General features: G+C 34.4%; 1 protein-coding gene across 12 annotated transcripts in view; it reads right to left on the bottom strand.

Annotated features, from left to right (window-relative positions):
* DMD (dystrophin) overlaps positions 1-18941 on the bottom strand; it is a 1243922-nt gene that overhangs the window by 705160 nt on the left and 519821 nt on the right. For all 12 annotated transcript variants that reach the window (XM_065859822.2, XM_071812115.1, XM_071812091.1 and 9 more), the window contains 4 exons: positions 14360-14447; positions 7381-7622; positions 5782-5962; positions 958-1103 (listed from right to left, as the gene is read on the bottom strand). In XM_065859822.2, the coding sequence (XP_065715894.1) occupies positions 958-1103; positions 5782-5962; positions 7381-7622; positions 14360-14447 (657 nt within the window). The remainder of the gene's footprint in view (positions 1-957; positions 1104-5781; positions 5963-7380; positions 7623-14359; positions 14448-18941) is intronic.

Here is an 18941-nt window from a genome sequence, read left to right as displayed (position 1 = left end):
GAATAAGAAGCAGATAGTATACTGATTCATGTGTTGGGTAATTCTCTTTGTTTCACAAAGGTAGGTGAGACTGCTGAAGAAAGAATCAAAACCTAAAAATGTAGGTCACCTTTGCTAAAACATCTAATGACATACTCTACTGAGAAATTTGGAATTGCTTTTCTCACACAAACTATGAAGTAGAATTTTTAGTTGAACTGAGAATATAACCAGCAGTGTTTATACTTGTTAATAGAGGTTAGCCACATACACTTCATTAATTCAAGATAGGAATTTAATATGGCTCTAATGATTACACTTTCGAAAGAATCAGACTATACATCAAAGAAAAGAATAAATTTGGAACTGTTTCTTAGATTTAAATTTTTGATAATTTCTCCTCCAAATTTTTGCCCAAATTTGCTGCATCTAACTTTTTTTTTCCTATATTCTACATTTTTTTTCTGTATCTGCATTGCTAGTTGCATCAAATGACATGCTGATTAGCCATCCAATAGTAGAACAATATCAAACACTGAAATGCAGGGAAAGTTTGTACCCACTGGCAAAACTTGTTCCACATTTGTGACTGCTTGTAAATTCAACAGGATATCTGACAAAGCACATAGTGCATTTTGCAAATCACAGTTGTTTCCATGGCAGCACTGGAAACTGAAATGAGCTAAATCTATACTTAATTATCAGAGCTATTGTCAAAGGGATATTTTATATATCATAGGGAGAAACAAAGTCTTTTTTTTAACATGTTTGATATCTTATAAAATTAGTCTTAATAGTGAAGAACATTTTCACTCCTTTAACTTTAGGTATCAGTTTAAGTATCTACCATCTGCTGAAGCCCTTGGCTTGGTGTAATTTACTCAAGATATGTAAGATCAGCAAGCTCATGCCAACTTTGCATTCAGTTCATCTGAACTTTTCATCTGAGATGTTTGCTCCCACAACCTGACCACTCACCTTGAGCTCCCTGAGTCTCTGCTCCATGATTTCATATTCAGCAACTGCAACCTGAGGCATGGAGAGTTTAGTTTCTGACTGCTGGATCCACACAAGTACAGTGCTCATTGTCTCTCTGTAGCGTTCAGGAGGCAAACTGTCAAAAACTACATTCCACAGGGAAGAAAAAGGGAACAGATACAATAATTTTGTGCTTCATTATTTGGTTTATTGACAGAAATTGTTTGATAAATATCGAGCCTTATTGAAGTCAATGACTATTTTGCAACCAATTGCATCAGGCCCAGTATGTCCATATCATAATTTTCCAAAAATTGTGGAAAGATAGAACTTTTGAGGAATGAATGCACTCATTCTAATGTTCTTGCTATCCCTGCCATTTTATCAGTTGTGTGTCATTTGACTGTCTTGTTACAGATCACATGACAACTTATATGGCAAAGACAACTAGTTTAAATCTGTGTTTAGAAAACAACAAACTAACCATCGCACTTAACCCAAAATCTAATTTCAGAAATGCAGTAAAAACCACCATTCCCTTTTATGACCCATGTGTGTGTTTAATGTTTCTATTCAAGTAAAATGTTCTCTTTAAGACATCTGTTAAAAACTTAGAAAATTAATCTTTCTTCTGCATTAAAGTTGAACTTTATTGCACTGAGCTTATTGCGCCAACATTACAGCTGTTGTAAATAAACATCTGGCACACACATGAGCAACTCATTAGCAGAGATACTCCCTCTGCCCTCAATAACAGTTGCCTCTATACTCATTGAGAAAAGTACAGACAAAAAGCATGTCTGGTTGAAAATGAAATATTTCCAGCTTGTACCACATAATAATGAAGTATTTAAAAGCTAAAAAAAAAGTGACACCTATTTGTATTTCCTGTATGTCTCTGGTGTTTCAGAAGAAACTGTACTGAGAAATGATATAGTTGTCTACAAAGTAATTTTGACAAATAACACAGCTGACGTTTTTAAGTGCAAGCTTGCTTACATCCTCATCCAGCTATGTTTGGCAGAACTCACTTCAGATTTTAACCTAATTTTCTAGTTGATCAGCAGAATGCTACTCGAAAAAAAAACTTCTACTTTCAGTTAGACATCCTAACAACATACCAAAATTAGGGCAATTTAAGCTCTCTCTCTCTCTTGTGCAGTATGTACATTGTATGGTATACTTTCTTCTTACAAAATTCTTGGCTGATCAGATTTACCACATACATCTAGGGATTTACAAAACATAGGACTTTCCCTTGTGATCTATTTTCTCTACACAGAAAGCAATAGTAATACATGCTTGGAAACACAGAAAGCAAGCGTTTTCCATCTTATCAAATAGCATTTAAAATATTTTTATTTCCTTAATGAGATGTACATTGTCTTTGACTCATTTAATCCAAACAACTCCTACATAGAATAGAACATGCATTTAAACACATCACTACAAATGAATAGAGATATTATTTCAAGAGCTCGGATATGTTAAAGCGGTATACAACTCTTAATCTGCAGTTTCATTTAGAAATCTGAGACTAAGTTCAGTATCATTATGCAGTGTTTGACTTCTATAAATAATTTTATCCTTTAAATGAAAAACAAATCTTAGGACTAATATATGACTTCAGGCAGCTATATAAAAGAATAGCTATTTTCAGTAGTAGAGACGAGTACCATGGAACAGGTAAAGCACAAGATTGGTTGTTACAGCAAACTCCACCAAAATGCACGAAGTGCTTATCCTGAAAGTTTGGCAACAATAATCATTTTAAAGCCATCCAAACACTGCAAACATTTTGTCCAATATTAACAAATTATGTTCTCTACTCTTTGAAGGACTAAATACGAGCTGAAGTGGGATCACAGATGTTGATTTAATCAAGCTAGTGATTTTCCAACTTTGTTATTAAATATTCCATTTAAAAAGCTCTTTTAAGTCAGTGAAACAATAGTTTTCCTATTTCACTTTTACAGACCACTAGTAGTGAAATACTACTTTTCAATGACTTTCACCTAGCTACAGTTCTTGGGGCTTAGGTGTGGGTTTGTTTCGTTTTGCAGGGAGAGTTGTTTGTGCTTTTTTTTTTTTCCTGACAATCTGTCAACACTTCATCCACAAGGATGCATATTTTACATATATTAACATCTTTTTGGATGGTATTCAAGAAGAATCTATATTGTTTTTACAACTCATGATGTCAACGGTGAGAATTCAGTCAAACAGTGGGATTCACATTACCTAATTTTAGCTCTCTAAATAATCTAAGGCATTTACGGTCTCTCTGTGGGCAGCGTGAATCTCTAATTTCCCTGTGCTGATAACACGAAGACACACCCAGACCTGTTTATTTTTATCCTAAAATTTACTTTGTGATACTAATGTTTGTGGATTAAAGTCCTTAAGATAAACAGAATGCATTCATATGGATTCTGCTTTATTCTATGCAAGACTGAATTGATAGTCAAAAAGACAGAGCATGTCCATAAACCAAGCTATAGCTGAACTAGGCTCATGACAGAACCATATAACAAAATATCACACAGGGAAAATATAAATATGTTACTGTGAAAAATCAGAATACTGTTCCCAACCCATAACAGGAAAATGCTGTTGGATTAATCTATTCCACTAGTAGAGAATACATTTTGATGTGACCAATGTTCTAAACCTTGAGAACTGAAGGGCAAACACCTTTACAGTTGCATATTTATTTTAGAGAAAGTGTTTAAGTTTGCAAATACCACATGCAGATAGACATTTGTTTAGCATATATTTTTAATAAGTAGAAATATTTAAACATGTGAAAATAGCTTTTCAAATAAGTAAAACACATTCTCTCACTTTTCCTTCCAGCTTTTATTTGTGAACAGATTTCCCAGCCAAAATTATTTTCCAAAATCAGAAGTGAAATGAGAATACAATTATCTCAACAGCTATCAAATGACATTGGATATGTTGCAATGTGTACCTCCTACAGTCAGGACAAATCCCATGATTGTGAAAGAAGAAGAAAGGCAATTAATATAATCTATGGGATCATTTCAGTAAAGAATTATTCCCTTAAATGAATGAACTAGATTGAATCACGTGTGTTTCCCATAAAAATCTCCTCAGTGGTAGCTGTGTTGCTTAAAACCATGCTGGTTTTCTCACAACTGTGTTTTGCTTATTTTGTAATACAAATATTTGAAGCTGTTCATCTGTCTTTATATTGATACCTTCACAAAATCTGTGATTCCCTTCTCCCACATCTTTCAACAGAAATTCTCAAAGTGGAATCGTAAGGAATCTTGTACAAAACATAATTAATGTTCTGCATGTGCTTTAATACTTTCAGTTATTTTATTTATTAACCCCTTAAAAGAAATAGAAGGGAAGCTCTTCTCCAGTTCTACAAGACCTAATGTCATACTAAATACCTTTTAAAGATACACATTTTTTTTAGACGTTTTTATTTCCTATCCTTATAAATTTTCATTTTCACCACAGAGGAAAAGGATAAAGTGTCCTCCAAAGTAGAGGACATTATCACATACACATTCACTTCACAGGTTTCTTTTCCCTTTTGTTCTTTATTTAAATAAAAAATAATTACCTGAGGAAATGAATGCAACAGAAAAATGAAATGGCTTACATATTACTTATTATTTTAATATTTTCTCACAAACATCCCAGCTATATCTTCAACTCAAAAGGCACCTTCAAAGAAAGCTAAGCAAATTTTATCACTCAAAACCTATCAATTAATATTATTGCCACCAAATCATAGTTAGGTCTTAAGAAAAAATTGCAGCTCTGAAATGGATAGAATGCTTGCTTACATTTTTTTCTTCTACAAGTACACAATGATTGGTGAAAGACCATTAAAAGTATCATAACAATTTTGCTGTTGGTATGGCATATCTGCGTTTTATTTCTTCACTTCTCCTATGCACCATCACCTCTTCCATTTGCATGTGTGAAATAACCACAGCAGCACAATAATGCAATTGTGGATGAAAAACAAATCAAAATCTCTTCACGAAAGAATTTAGGAGGAATACTATAAAGATCCACTAGAAGGAGCTAGCGTTATGTCTGGTTTCAAAACAGTACACTCATTAACAGATATCATTGGTTTAAGGGGCAAATAATCTCTTTGCTGGTGAGAAAAAATAAATTTATATTTTTATCCTATACTTTATTTTTTAATTTCATAGTCAAACACAGAAAGGGTACAGTAGTCACTAGCATGCTACATATATTCAATAAGAAATAAAGTCAACTTTCTATTTTGGTAGAACATTTTCCCTCTCTTGAAAAATGTGTTTTATTACAAATATTGTAAATACTGTTATAAATAGTAGTCATATATTCTCTTTTACAAAACCAGAATATTTTATCACATGACGAAAACTAGATAACCTAAAGCAGTTTCTCTCTTTGATTAGCTTTATGGAGTTACATTTCCATTCTAAGAATGGCTAAGCAGATTCTCTCCTGCACATGAAGTCTCTCTCCTCTCTACTGACAGACGTAGACAACCCCACCTCATAATCTGAGTAAACAAAAAAAGCTTTACGTTGCTAAAACATATCAATAGATCTGCTCATAAACATACTAACAAGAGATTTGATGGTAGAAGTACATTGAGTATAATCTTTGCCTCTGAGTACTGCACTGATAATTTCTGAAAGACTGACTCAATTGCAAAAAAGACCACCTAAATTGTACTACTGGTTTAGCATGAGAAAAACAAATACTAAAGTGGGAAAGCAAAATATAGACACGTATTCTTTGCATGCTAGTCAGGTAAACTGACTTTTTGTCATGAACACTTACTGGTCTGTAGCTGCTTTTCTCTGGCATTCATGTCAGCAAGTATTTGTTTGAAATGGCTGGTAAAAGCAGCAAGGTCAGCATCCAGAAACACTGGCCCTTGTTCTTTCTCTTTGAGCACCTGACTTTGAGCCTTTAGCCTTTCAATTTGGGGCTGAAGGGTTGACATTCGGATGATTTCGTCCTGCATGTTTGAACAAAAATATCAAGATAAAGCTGGCCAACAAATGAAATCACTAGTGACATGAAATCAGCGCTGTTTCAATGCACATTACATAACTGTTTTGCTTCCCACTACACCTGTTACTGCAAGAACAAATTCTACTTTTAAAATAATTTCTTACAATTGATACCCCTGCTCCCAATATGATTTTCTTACCATTGTTTTAAGTCACTTTCAAATGACATTATCACATTGGTAGTGTAATGCTCAAAGAAAACAAGATAGAGAATACATTAAAAATCCATGCCTGAGAAGCATCCTTTTCACATTGAGCTGGGGAGATAAAACTTCTCCATTTCCCATAATCCTGGACCCAACCCTATTAGATTATGTGCAGGCTAAATAACATGAAGTAAAAAAAGGTGAAGATGTACAGTGATTTATAGTAGCCCCACAGTAACACACTATAGGTTGAGGTCGTATTACTATATCTTCAGGAGACCTTGTGCACACTACGACGCTTGCAACCACTAAACAAAAATAAATGAGGAAAGTAAACCTAGTGTACAGTTCATAGTAGATCTGCTCTAACAGAAGGTTTCTTCAAGAAAACTGAGAAGCCCTGTAAGCACAATGACAGCTTGGAAATGCCTAAAAATAGAATAGCATAGATCTAAATTGGAGGTTCAAGTATTATTTTCAGTTTGAGAGCTTTTGGAACCTGACATTTCATAAAGTAAACTTCTACAAGTATGATATGCAATTTATAATTCATTATTACATCTCAATAGATTCCTGTCAAAAAATATAAGCTTGTAAGTAATCCCCAACCACAGAGCTGTCTGCAGTATGAGAGAGAAGCAAATCTCTATTATGATGCAGCACACAAACAAAAATATTTAGGGACAATAAGACGTGAATTGGTGTGACCGTTTTTGTACAATTATTGTAATGAATTCTGTCATATGATGACAGAGGAATATTTTTTCATTAGACTACATAATCCACTCTGCATCAAAATACAAGGTATATAACAATTAAAGTGGTCTGCAACGGCAGAAATTTGGACTTGACCATGAAGACAATTTTCTGGCCCAGATTCTTATGAAGAACAAAAGACTCAGATTCTCACAGGGAAGAAAAAAAAAAAAAAAAAAAAAAAGAGTTTAAGGGTATAGTTACCTAACTTTAGGTATCTGAGTATCTTATTAACCAAATACGTGGGGCAGAGTTTTAGATATCTATACGCTAGGTTGCCTTTCCTCTTCATTTCTGTACCAGTCTTTCCTTTCCTTGAATAATTAATTTCAATAATTACCTCAGAAAGATAAGGAGTCCATTTTCCACTTTCATATGGATATAGTGTAGGTGATAATCTGGCCCACTGTTAGAACACCTATGAATACAATATTATAAAAACTTGGAGAAGAATCCCTAACCTTGCATTTTTCCAACTGAGCTTTCACTGTAGCAGGATCTGTTGCTGGTGCGGGTTGTGCTTTCAGCCAGTTTTCTGCAGTAATTGCTGTCTGCTCCAGTTGCTGCAGCTGGGAGTAGAAGTCAATGATGTTATTTTGGTACTCCAGCCATGCCAGTCTTTCACTCAGCAACTGACAGAACTCAATCCAGCGGCTCTTCAGCTGCTCTGAGGCTTGTCTAATATTGTCAGCATTCAGACCCTCTAGGAAGAAAACAAGAGAAGACCAACACTTAAATAAGTCACAAAGAAAAAAAGTAAAATAATTTAACAATTCAATTTCTGCATTTGAGAGCTCATAAATCCAATTAATGATTTATCATCAAATAGCAGCCTTGAACATACAGATGTTACACATTAGCGGAGAGAGCTTTTCAAAAATATTTTAGGTTGCTGTCAGGGTACATTTGTTGCTATGGGAATGAATTATAAAGTGCATTATAGTACAAGAATGGGAATAAAGCAGAAAGTAGAGATATAATACATAAAGCTAATTAAAACTGCTGTAAGAAATAAGAAAATGCCTGACAGCTGGGTTTCGAAAACTTTGTCTGGACTGTAATGAGATTGTAATGTACAAGACAGTTTTGTGTGTGTGGTTTGTTTTTATTATTTATTTTTATTTTATTTTGGTTCTTGTTGTTTCTTGTTAGTTTTGGTCTAGTTTTTGTTTGTTTGTTTGTTTGTTTGTTTCTTTTTTTTTCAATAAAAAGACCAATTCAAATGAATGGGAACTATATTCCACAGTTATTTTGATGTTTCTAATAATTCAGTTCTTAAATTTCATATTACAAGTTATTTCAAAAATATCATAAGCACTGAGGAATAAACATATGACCTGATCAAACCTCCATCTAGGCCATTTCCCTGTGTCCAGCAACAATGATCAGTAGACATTGAGCCAAGCAACCAGAGACGACACTTGTCTATGGTTATCTTCAGCCAGGGTTTGGTTTCTCTGATGTAGTTTGCCTATTTCTGTCTATTGTTTAATAATCATACTTAAAGTTCATAAAAAAAACCCCTGACGTCACTTATTACAAACAAAGCAACTATTTAGAACTAGTTAAAGGTAAAGGAACTCTGAATACTCCGTGAAGAAAGTAAGGCAAGACACATTGAAAATAAGCCAAGGGGTCTTACAATAAGATCATTTACAGTTATTCCGAAACCTGAAATCAAGTTGAGTTCAAAATAATATCAACTTAAGCATCTCCTTTATTTTTCAGAGAAAGTTTAAATGTAACCCCTAAACGTTTTTACTAGCATGGCATGTAATGACACACATAGCAATAGGAACTATATTGATTTCAATATTAATAAACTTTTCAATCCATTGAGTAATGCTATATGCTTAAAGATACTTTTAATAACATGATCACTTAGTCATACACTAGTTAACTAGTAAAACAGAAGTTGCATTTTTGTCAAAGTAAACAGATTTAGGGTGCTTTTCTATTTCTTAAAAAACAAGTTTAATAGCAAATGAGACAAATGCCTTCAGTGCTATATTTTCATTATGTTTGATACGTTGTTAATATGGTTTATCTTATTTACAGACTGTACTCCAAATCTCCAGAAAAATTTCTTTATCAAGGATAGGAAATAGAACAGTTCATGTGTAGTTTTTGAAGCTAGGACATAGGAAACGTAGTGCTAGTGACAGCTAAATGCCTAAAGTAATAAAAGTACTGGAAATTTATTATAATAAAATTTTCTAAGGAATCGCTATAATGCATGCTATATGGTAAGCTGCACTAAATGATAATTTGGGATCATGTCTGTCGTGGTGAAGCACAGGTCTCTGGCAAATCCTATTCTGGATTCAGGTCAGGGCTGTTCCATCAGGAGTCACTTGGAAACAGACTGTGCTGTACTTGGTAGCAGTTCCCTGGACATGTTCTGCTTCTAGGATGTTGCCCTAGCCAAGTAAATTGTATGTGATTTCAAAAATTACAAGCAAAAATGTGGAAAGATAGGAAGCTCAGTACTACTGGGAGGTAATGGCAACTGTCTCAGCTGGAGCGGCTATACCTACACATTATATTCTGGAAATTAGATGGCACAGTTTGAAGGCTGAGCAAGGATATAAAATGAATTTTAAAACATAAAGAGGTGAACAGTCTTTTAACACATCTTAATATTATAAAATCCAACAGTGATCTGGTCTTTTGTGTACATGTGTTGGCATCCAGAGATGTGGTATGAATAACTACATTTTCTTAAAGAGTAATGTCTAATGAGCATACAGTAATATGTGAAGAGGCAGCATAAACCTAAATGGCATAGCATCTCTGAATAACAACAACCAAGGATGACCAGGCACATAGATACTGAATCTTAACAACAGCAAGAACAAACACATAATAGAGAAGACGAGCCTTTAGCTATGCTATATTTCAACAATTGCTTCTGTTCTGTTGTGACTTTGGTTATAAAAATGTTGTATACTCATAACAGAGTGCAGCTATCGTTGACACTGTGTTCATGATTACCTCTGAACCTGGAAGACATTGCCTGATAGTTTGGCAGAATAGATATAAAAAGATCACTTTTATTTATTCCTTCTTTTCCCTCTTTTCAGCTGCCACAGTCTCCAGAGTACCCTTAGGCAAGATTATGATTACCATGGGAAGTGCAGCCATGGATTCTCCTTACATAATAATACTTTTCACAGTAATATTTTCTTCAAGGATTCAGAGAGCACTCTATTTCAGATGAAACCTAGATTCATCAGATCCTCTTTTCTTCTTTTCATGCGTATGTTCCTCTTAAAATAGCGTTTAAGTATGTGAAAATGCTCACTATTATTCAATTTTATTTGATTCTTTTCGTTAATATCTAAACTTTGATTCTAAATGTTCACAGATGAACAAAGAAGTGCCTTTCCTCTTCATGTAATGGAAGGGGACAGTAGATCAGAGTGTGCAGAGCTATGTTTGGTAAAAGATTGCAGATGTGCACCTCTGTTAGACAACACAATATCCTACTCAAAGGAAGAGCTATCTGAAAATCTCCACAGGATGCATTTTTAAAACTCTCCTAATTCAGTCCGCTCAGGTAACTCAAAGTTGTCTATCAGATGTTGCTATGTAATTCTAAGAAGGATGCAAGAAAATGGCAATTACTTGCACTTGAAAGCATTTGGGCAAATTTGTCATAATTTTGTCTTACTTTGAACAAAGCTTGTCCTCCTTCTCATTGAAAATGATAAACTAATAACTATTTGAGTAGTTGATGCAATGAGGGCATGATTTTAATGTTTATAGTTCTTCATTAAATTGATGAAAATCAAGTATTTGAAATTTACTACCATGATAAGTACTGATTCCTTACTTATCTTTAGCAACTACAGCAATAACCAACTTCACTTGTGTTAGCAAGACATACCAAAAGTTGACAAGCAGGTGAAGAAGCAATATAAACCCCATTCTCTGGTAAAACAATATTATTTTAGGAATAATGGTTCATAATGTTTCATGTTTCATAATCCAAATGCTTCTGATTTAATCAATGAATAAATATACTGTACCCAGAGGAAACGGATCATTATCTGAAGTGCATCTATTAATTTTATTACCTTGTGTACTGTGTGTAACAAAATGTATCTGAACATTTTTAATTGTGCAGCACCTTACATGTAAGTACTCCAGAATTGCCACTTAATATGAAGTATATCTTATTAAGTTCATTTATCATTTGCTATGGCTCTGTGATTGAATAATGTAATATTATCTGCGTTTTTATAGCTTTTGACTCATAAGCATATGTGAAATGGTAACTCACAAAACAAAATATTTCTTCCAGAGCACCGTGGCATTTAACAATTACATGTTTTACCACAATAAATTAATTTGCTTTCACTTTAATGCTGCTTATCAGAATTCTCTGAGTACTCATTTTGATGCCCTATTTATTTTATTCTAAACTACTATATTAGTCAAGTGTCCACTAAAACTGCTAAACTGCTTCACTGGTGCATCAACAGTTTTGTTATTCTATTTTAGAATATAATTCCAATAGAAAAACAGATTTTTTTTTTTTTTTCTAGAAACACTGGTGAAAAAGGAGACACAAGTTTTTATTGATTGTAATTATCAGATTTCTTTAAAAGCAGGGGCAAGGAGAGGCATAGCACAGCCCATGTAGAAGATGGGTGGTTGGGCAAAGAATCAACCAGCAAAAGCTAAATGATTTCCCCTGTGATGGAATAAGTCCTTCAAATGGCAATATCCAGACACACTGCTTACAAATACAAGGCGAGCTACACTGTGTGAGGTGGCAGATCTTCCTAGTGCAAAATACTTTTGCTGACAAGCACTGAAAGCATTGATGTAAGGCAAGAATAGATCTTTTGTGCTAAGGAACAACTAAATGAAACCCTAAATAAAGCAATCCAATTCTCTTTAGAATTTGAATCCTATTTTTTACTTATTCCCTCTCCTATCACAGTAAAGTTAAAAGCAAGAAAATAAATGTAAGTGATACAACAACGAAATTCACCACCATTCTGAACTCTTAAATCCACCAGGACTTTTCATCTTTTAACGTTCTTCTTCTATTACATTCAGAATCTTGTTTACAAACAAAGTGGAAGCACATCTTATCTATAAGTAAAGCCAAGAATTTAGTGATAGCATAACTTGAACCTTAAGAGTCTAATCATCATTAGTCCAGATCTAATTGATACACAATAAGTAAAAAATAACAATGCAGTTAAAACTGTCATGACTTGACTTCACAACTGCTCTATGTCACTAGACGTTAAACCACATGTCTCCCACAAATGCACAAAGGCACTTTAATTCCAGTTCTTTCCCATATTACAGAAACGACTTCCAGCATTAGAAGAGGAAGGCATATAGGCACATTCAGTTTGCTTGTTGAACCTAATTTTGGAGATTCAGCAAAACATTCCTGTGCTATGTCCTTTCCTCTTGTTCTTAGTGAATCCCGAAATCAACAGAAACAAATAACAGAGATGAAGACTGCATGTCCCAAATCAACTTTTGCTCTCTATCACTCACACCTGGTGGTGATTACTGCATTATTTAACCATTTCTTAACTATTCTTCAAACTGCCTTCGCAGCAGTGGAGTAGCTGAAAGTCTCATAAATGTTTAAGGCATCAAGTCCAGAGGAAAGATTTCTCTTTAAAAGGAGTTGTTTCTTCTCTAAAACTGTTACAAAAGAGGATCTTCATTTTCACAGGCAACTATCCTGTCATCCCTGCTAGACTATTCTTGCTACCAAGGCTATGAAGATATATGGCATGATACAGAGCTCAGAGCAGTTACAGGGAACAGATAAAGTCATACTGGCTTACACCCCAACTGGAACATATGCTTTCTAAAAAAAGGTGTGGTCTGGGAAATACTGGAAACATTTATATGTACAACTAGCCACAGTTGAGATCACAACATCTGTAAACCATGAATAAGCATGGATCCATGGGCTGAAGGAGGAAAAAGAGAACCTTGAGTTAAAACCACATGAGAATATTTAAGACAGAAAATTAATCTACTTGGTATTAGACATGGTACGTAGTACATTACCTGAAAAGTAATATATAATGTGCTAGTGAGTTCTTTAACTAAAATTGAAATTAACAGAAAGTACTATGTAATATGAAAAAACTGAAGCTGGAATTCTAGAGGTGCAAATCTGCATTTGGCCAAAGAAGAGTGGGGCACTGCTAAATGTGTCCTACATAGACTCCATTCAAAATAACAACCTCAATGTGGCATCACACACATTTCAAATACTGCCTTAAAAGTCCTGTACAACCAGTTCTCCCAGGCAGAAAGTATGGCAAAAAAAGTCACCATTTTTAATATTATCAGCTGTGGAAAACTGCTCAAATTATTTCAAAGAGGGTGCAAATGTTACTAGACTCTCTTCAATCTGTTCTCTGAGCCTAGGAAGGGAACTCTTGCAAGAGTTGTTACACTAATGATAATTAAATATAGTCACTTTTAAAACACAACACCTTCATATGTAAGCAAGATAATGTTATGATACCATTAAATTTGTTTAGCTTGGCCAGTTAGTACCTCAAAGTAAGAATGTTTTATTTTTAGCAATTAAATTATTGGTTCTTCATTATTATTATTATTATTATACATATATGCTCTGAAGCTCAGTGCATTTAAAATCTATATTTCTGGTAATCATATGAGTAGGACAGGTACTGGCCTGTGTTGCATATTTTATCGGAAAATTAGACATTCCTTAATATCAAGGACAATGGTATGACTTGCAATTTTATTTCCATATACCTTTCTTTAGTTTTATTTTTCCCTTAAAGACATCTGAAGTTCAAAAGAATGACATAACAGGTTTGGGTTCTTTTGGAAAAATCAATAATAAAAATTTTTAAAAAGCTTACAACTACGTTGTTTTTTTTTTTTCTTAAGACTTCTATAAGCTTTGAGATTTATTATCTTTGAAAAGCCAAATGCCAAAAATCTCTTCCAAAACCCAATAAAATGTTATATTTTTCTACGATACAGACCATTACAGCAATATATATCTTACAAAACATACATTGTATAAGTCAGAAAGCATTTTTACAAACTGTTCAGAGTAACACCTTCAGAGCTTTCTAACTCAGATGAGTTAATATATCTTCAAAAGCTTATCATAGTCAGAAAATCAGATTACAACTTAAGTCTCTGTGCAGAACAGATTGTTAATATACAGTTCATTACTGTGAGCACATTTTACACACATTTCTTTTCATGGTACTAAAGTGGTAAGATTTTTTTTCCCTCTTTTTTAATTAACAGATTTAACATTCAGAAATAAAAGAAATATAAAGTAATATTACTTTACTGTTCCATTTAGACAATATTTGCTAATATAATTCTTGTGATAAATATGAACCTGTGCATTTATCAAATCCCTAAGAAGATTATCTAAATCAACTCCCATGTAATTACCATTCACCATCTGTTCCACCAGGGCCTCAGCCGATCTGCTGGCATCTTGTAGTTTTCTGTACTTCTCAGGCTTTTCTCGCTGGATGGCCTGCAGCATGACAGGAAAGGTGAGTATTTCAAAAGAGGGATTTTGAAGAAAAAAATGTAATTAATCTCAGGGATTTCTGATTTCTCAAGACCATTTAACGTCTCATATTGCCCTGCCAGCCTTCTGCTTCGCAACAAAAGCAGCAAGTACCACATATCATCAAGAAGGAAGTCAGTTATAAAAACAAACACATAAACTGAGAATCAGAACACCACAGAGTTGCCAAATGATACACATCAGTATTTTACAGACAAATAAAAGACATTCAAATTAACAGCTATCCAAAGCCCAATATTTCAGAATAGAAATATACGTCATACAGAAATTCCTTGTGGAAGAACAGATTTACTCATTTCTCATGTGGCTGCTATTGATAACCGCAAGAATTGAGCATCCTAACCAAATCACAGGGTTTCATGGCATACTATATTATTGAATCCATATAGCATTTGATTGCTTACTTTACTCTTCTGCTGGCCAAAAAAATCCTGTAAAATGCATATTAAAGTAGACATCCACCATACATATACGTACATATACTTCTTCACTATGAGGGTGGAGAGACACTAGAGCAGGTATCCCAGAGAATCTGTGGATGCCCCATCCCTGGAAGTGTTCAAGGCTGGGTTGGATGGGGCTTTGAGCAACCTGCTCTAGTGGAAGGTGTCCCTGGCCCTGGCAAGGGGGTTGGAACTAAATGATCTTTAAGGTCCCTTCCAACCCAAAGCATTCTATGACTCTATGATATATAGCAGACATCTATATATGAGCTACTAAGCAGGAATGAGAGTTAACTGTACAATTAACATAGGTTTCTAGTTAGGTATTGTATCTAATATTCTCAGTTCACCTTTCAGCACAGAAAAAGTTTTTACCCATGTTCAGGCTAGCATTCAGCCTAGCTGGTAATGGCTGGCTGCTAAATTTTCTGAATGTAGTAAATATCTCAGTTTCGAATTTTGTTTTGGATTGATAGCAATACAGATGGAAAGTAAAATCATTTTAGATATGACAGCCCTTCAGTGCTGTCTCATAATTAATATCGTGAAGTCATTCCATTGATTTTAAATTAATTTAGGTGTATAATCCAGGAGTAATTTAGAAACTCTAAATCAGAAGCCCAAAGAAGCATCGAGCCACAACCAAGTTTGATACCAAAAATAAAACAAAATATAATACCTCTCAGAGATCCTGACCAACACAGTCTCCCATAAATCAGAGTCCATCACTTTATTGCAGCAGATACACACATACAAAAAGGATATTCCACCACAAATCCTACATGATGTGTATGTAAAAATAACACACAACTCTGGTTACAGCTTCTCTGGCTAACCCTGCTAGGCTTCCCGATGACCGTGTTTATTTCCACAGTAAAGGTGAATTCTGTGTGACTTGACTCTTCAGGAGAAAAGGTTCCTTACAGCTGGAAAGAAACCTCAAGTAGGTGTCTAAGAACGCATTTAGTAGAATCTCATACACTTACAGTGGAAAATGTTATTTTTGAAACAGATTACTATGCTTAGGAGGAAGTAATATAAACACTCTTGAATAAACTCCCTTAACTTCTAAAGTGTGATTCTTAAAAGCTCCCAAGAAGACTTTCCTAGGTGAGGAGATACTCAGAACATTAAAGAGAGATCTTCAGTTAAATTCACACATTTCCACAGCCTACTTATAGCCAGTATTCTTTTATGCATAACAAAATGATTAAGCAGTAGGCTTTCTAACAATATGCCAAGGTTTCTATCAAACACTCTCAATAATATAGTTTTATATAAGTAAACTGTATAAAGAAAGGATATCTAGAGAAGAATTAAGGATGAAAATATTTTGGATTTTATAAACATATCTTTAATATACAAATAATTATCACTGAAGGTTTATGAAGATTATCCCAATGAGTTAAACATGATTGTACTAATAAATTATACTTTTGTAGATCAATAAAATCTTCCATTCCATTGCACAATCTAAATATTTTCTAAATTAAAAACCAAATAAACATGCAAACTTAGTCTATTAATTCTCTGCAGAGCTCCAAAATTTCTTGCAGAATCTTAATTAATACTACTCTTGTCTATTATGCCAGAGAACTCAAAGGAATCGTATAAGCACTAAAATGTACTGAAAATAATTTTACTCCGTCTGTAATACCAGGTGTGTAATTATCATGAATGCAACTGTAGTGAACACAAATGAATCACAAAAAACCTCCTAAAATATACTAAAAATTAGCGTTTTGAAATTAAAAAAAAAAAAAAAAGACATTACATCAAAGCTTGTGGAAGTGAACCCTTCAGCGTACAGTAATATACTATGTGTGCAGAAAAATGTTGAGAAATGTCTACTTCCTGAAAGATTATATAAAGTATAAGCACTATATGTGACACCCTTAATTAACATGAAAATTTAGGACATATAAAACTTTCTGTCATTTTTTTCCATTCATTTTTTTCGTAATTTGCATATATTATAAAAGCAAAGGTCTAACACTGGTTACAGGAAGACAAATGCTTACACACAGAAAGCACAATGCCAGCCAAAGGAGAAAAGACTGTCCTCCTGTTCCTCAAACAAAGACAAATAACCTGATCTGGAGGAAGTCTGTCCTTGTTACTTCATAGTACTACTCACATAGTCCTGCCACTACTCTGTACACAGTTGTTTGCCAAACCTGCAAACTGTGTCTTGGATTTTTAAACCCCTCAGAAGAAGAATTTCCATGAGCACCTGTAAAGTGCCTAGAAATGAAGAGAGTAGAGGCCCTGTAAACATCTCATATTTATCTCTTTGGCTCTGTTTGGTTCATTTTTTCCTTTACTCAAAGGGATAAGCTTGAAGAGGTTCGTGAAGTTTCGAAACTGATTCTGTACATTGTAATCAACGCTTTTTTTATGAAAAGTTGTGGTAGCTGCAAAGTCACTTCAAAATATTTCCAAACATACAACTTTCACCTCTTCTAGTCTCTTTGTTTTCCATTAAAGATTCTTCAGAAAAAATACATCAATATGAGAAACAAAAGAAAAAAAAGGTTACCTTTACAGGTTTTCATTTAATCAGAGGTTAATTCTCCTTTGGACTATTTTGTAACTGGCAATGGAAATCTATAATAGTCTGGTTTTAACTGATTGAATAACACTAAAAATTCATCTTTAGCTAAATGCCAGCCAAAGGTGAAGAGTCTATTCTAATAATGTTGCGCACTTTATTTCAGCTCGAGATTTTATTTGGCAGTTAACGACTTCATAACCTAGAAAACATGGATGGTCTGAGGAATTTGGATGTTATTCATATCAAATCAACATCCTGCTTTGAGACCTCTGTGAAAGGGTGCATGGTAGCTGTACTCCCTCACCTCCTGTGACTCTGACCAATTACCCTCAAGCGCAGTAGATGGCAATGCTACCATCACTGGCTCTGACAGTGATTCAGCTTAAAATATCCAGGCCCAACAAAGCATGTCTGAAAAAGCTCACTAAAACACAGTGAACAAACAACAATAGGGCTTTGAGAATGCCAAGAGAACAAATTAAATTGTCTAAGATATCTGACATTTTCCCTTACATCTGTTCCTTATATGTTTACCTTTGATTCTGAATTTCTATGTGCTTCTTCTTGGCCAAACACAACTCCTTTCAAGGAGTTTTATTACTAGTTCATTGATGAAGAGTTTCAAATCTGACTTATTGTTATGCAAGAGTTTCTACCTAGCAAGTTTTAATTTTTTTTGTACCTACGCCTTCATATATTTGAACTTGCAATATTGAAAGCTCATTACAGCTTAAGAAAAACAAAAAAGGCCCAAGTCATTATCAGGTCTGATTTTGGTAAAATATACATACTAACAGGAAAATTTTAAGTGTGATGCAGCATAATGATGTTTACAGCATTTATGTTTGTATGTTTTCATTATTTAGGAGTAGTATGGTTGTTCCACAATGAAACTTCTGTACTTATGGCATCAAGTCTCTCTGTCCAGGTAACGCAAATATCTTTCTTTTGTCACAGGGAATGGCTATAAATATTTTTGCTTCTCCCCAGACATAGGAAGGACTTTTTGTGCATGTCTAATATATCCAATCTACATAATACATCTGCCAAAGTCAATTTCCTGCCAGTATCTGAAGAGCAGCTGGATTAGAAAACACAGTCAGGCCCCTTCATACAGCCTGCTCTTGGCTCTGTCTCCCCCAGGCCTCCTCTAAGCTGGGATGGGAGCAGGCTTTTGAACTTGATGAATCATCAATGACGGCAAAAGAACTTTTCTGGTGGCTGTCAGTTCTGAAGTCTGCATTCCTCTACCATACAGCAGATGCACTACCACTGTATCATATGGAAGTGACCCCTCACCCAAGAAAAATGATGAGTAGGAGCGAGCTGCCACAGGAGAAAAAAAAAAAAAAAATCACCCAACTACAATAGTAACCTGTTCTCAAAAGAACAGCAGAAAAGAAAGTCATTAGGAAAAAGCCATAGGACTCAGCACCTACC

The sequence above is a fragment of the Patagioenas fasciata genome, chromosome 1, assembly GCF_037038585.1.
Source record: "Patagioenas fasciata isolate bPatFas1 chromosome 1, bPatFas1.hap1, whole genome shotgun sequence".
Lineage (NCBI taxonomy): Eukaryota > Metazoa > Chordata > Aves > Columbiformes > Columbidae > Patagioenas > Patagioenas fasciata.
This window is presented reverse-complemented; position numbering and strand designations above follow the sequence as displayed.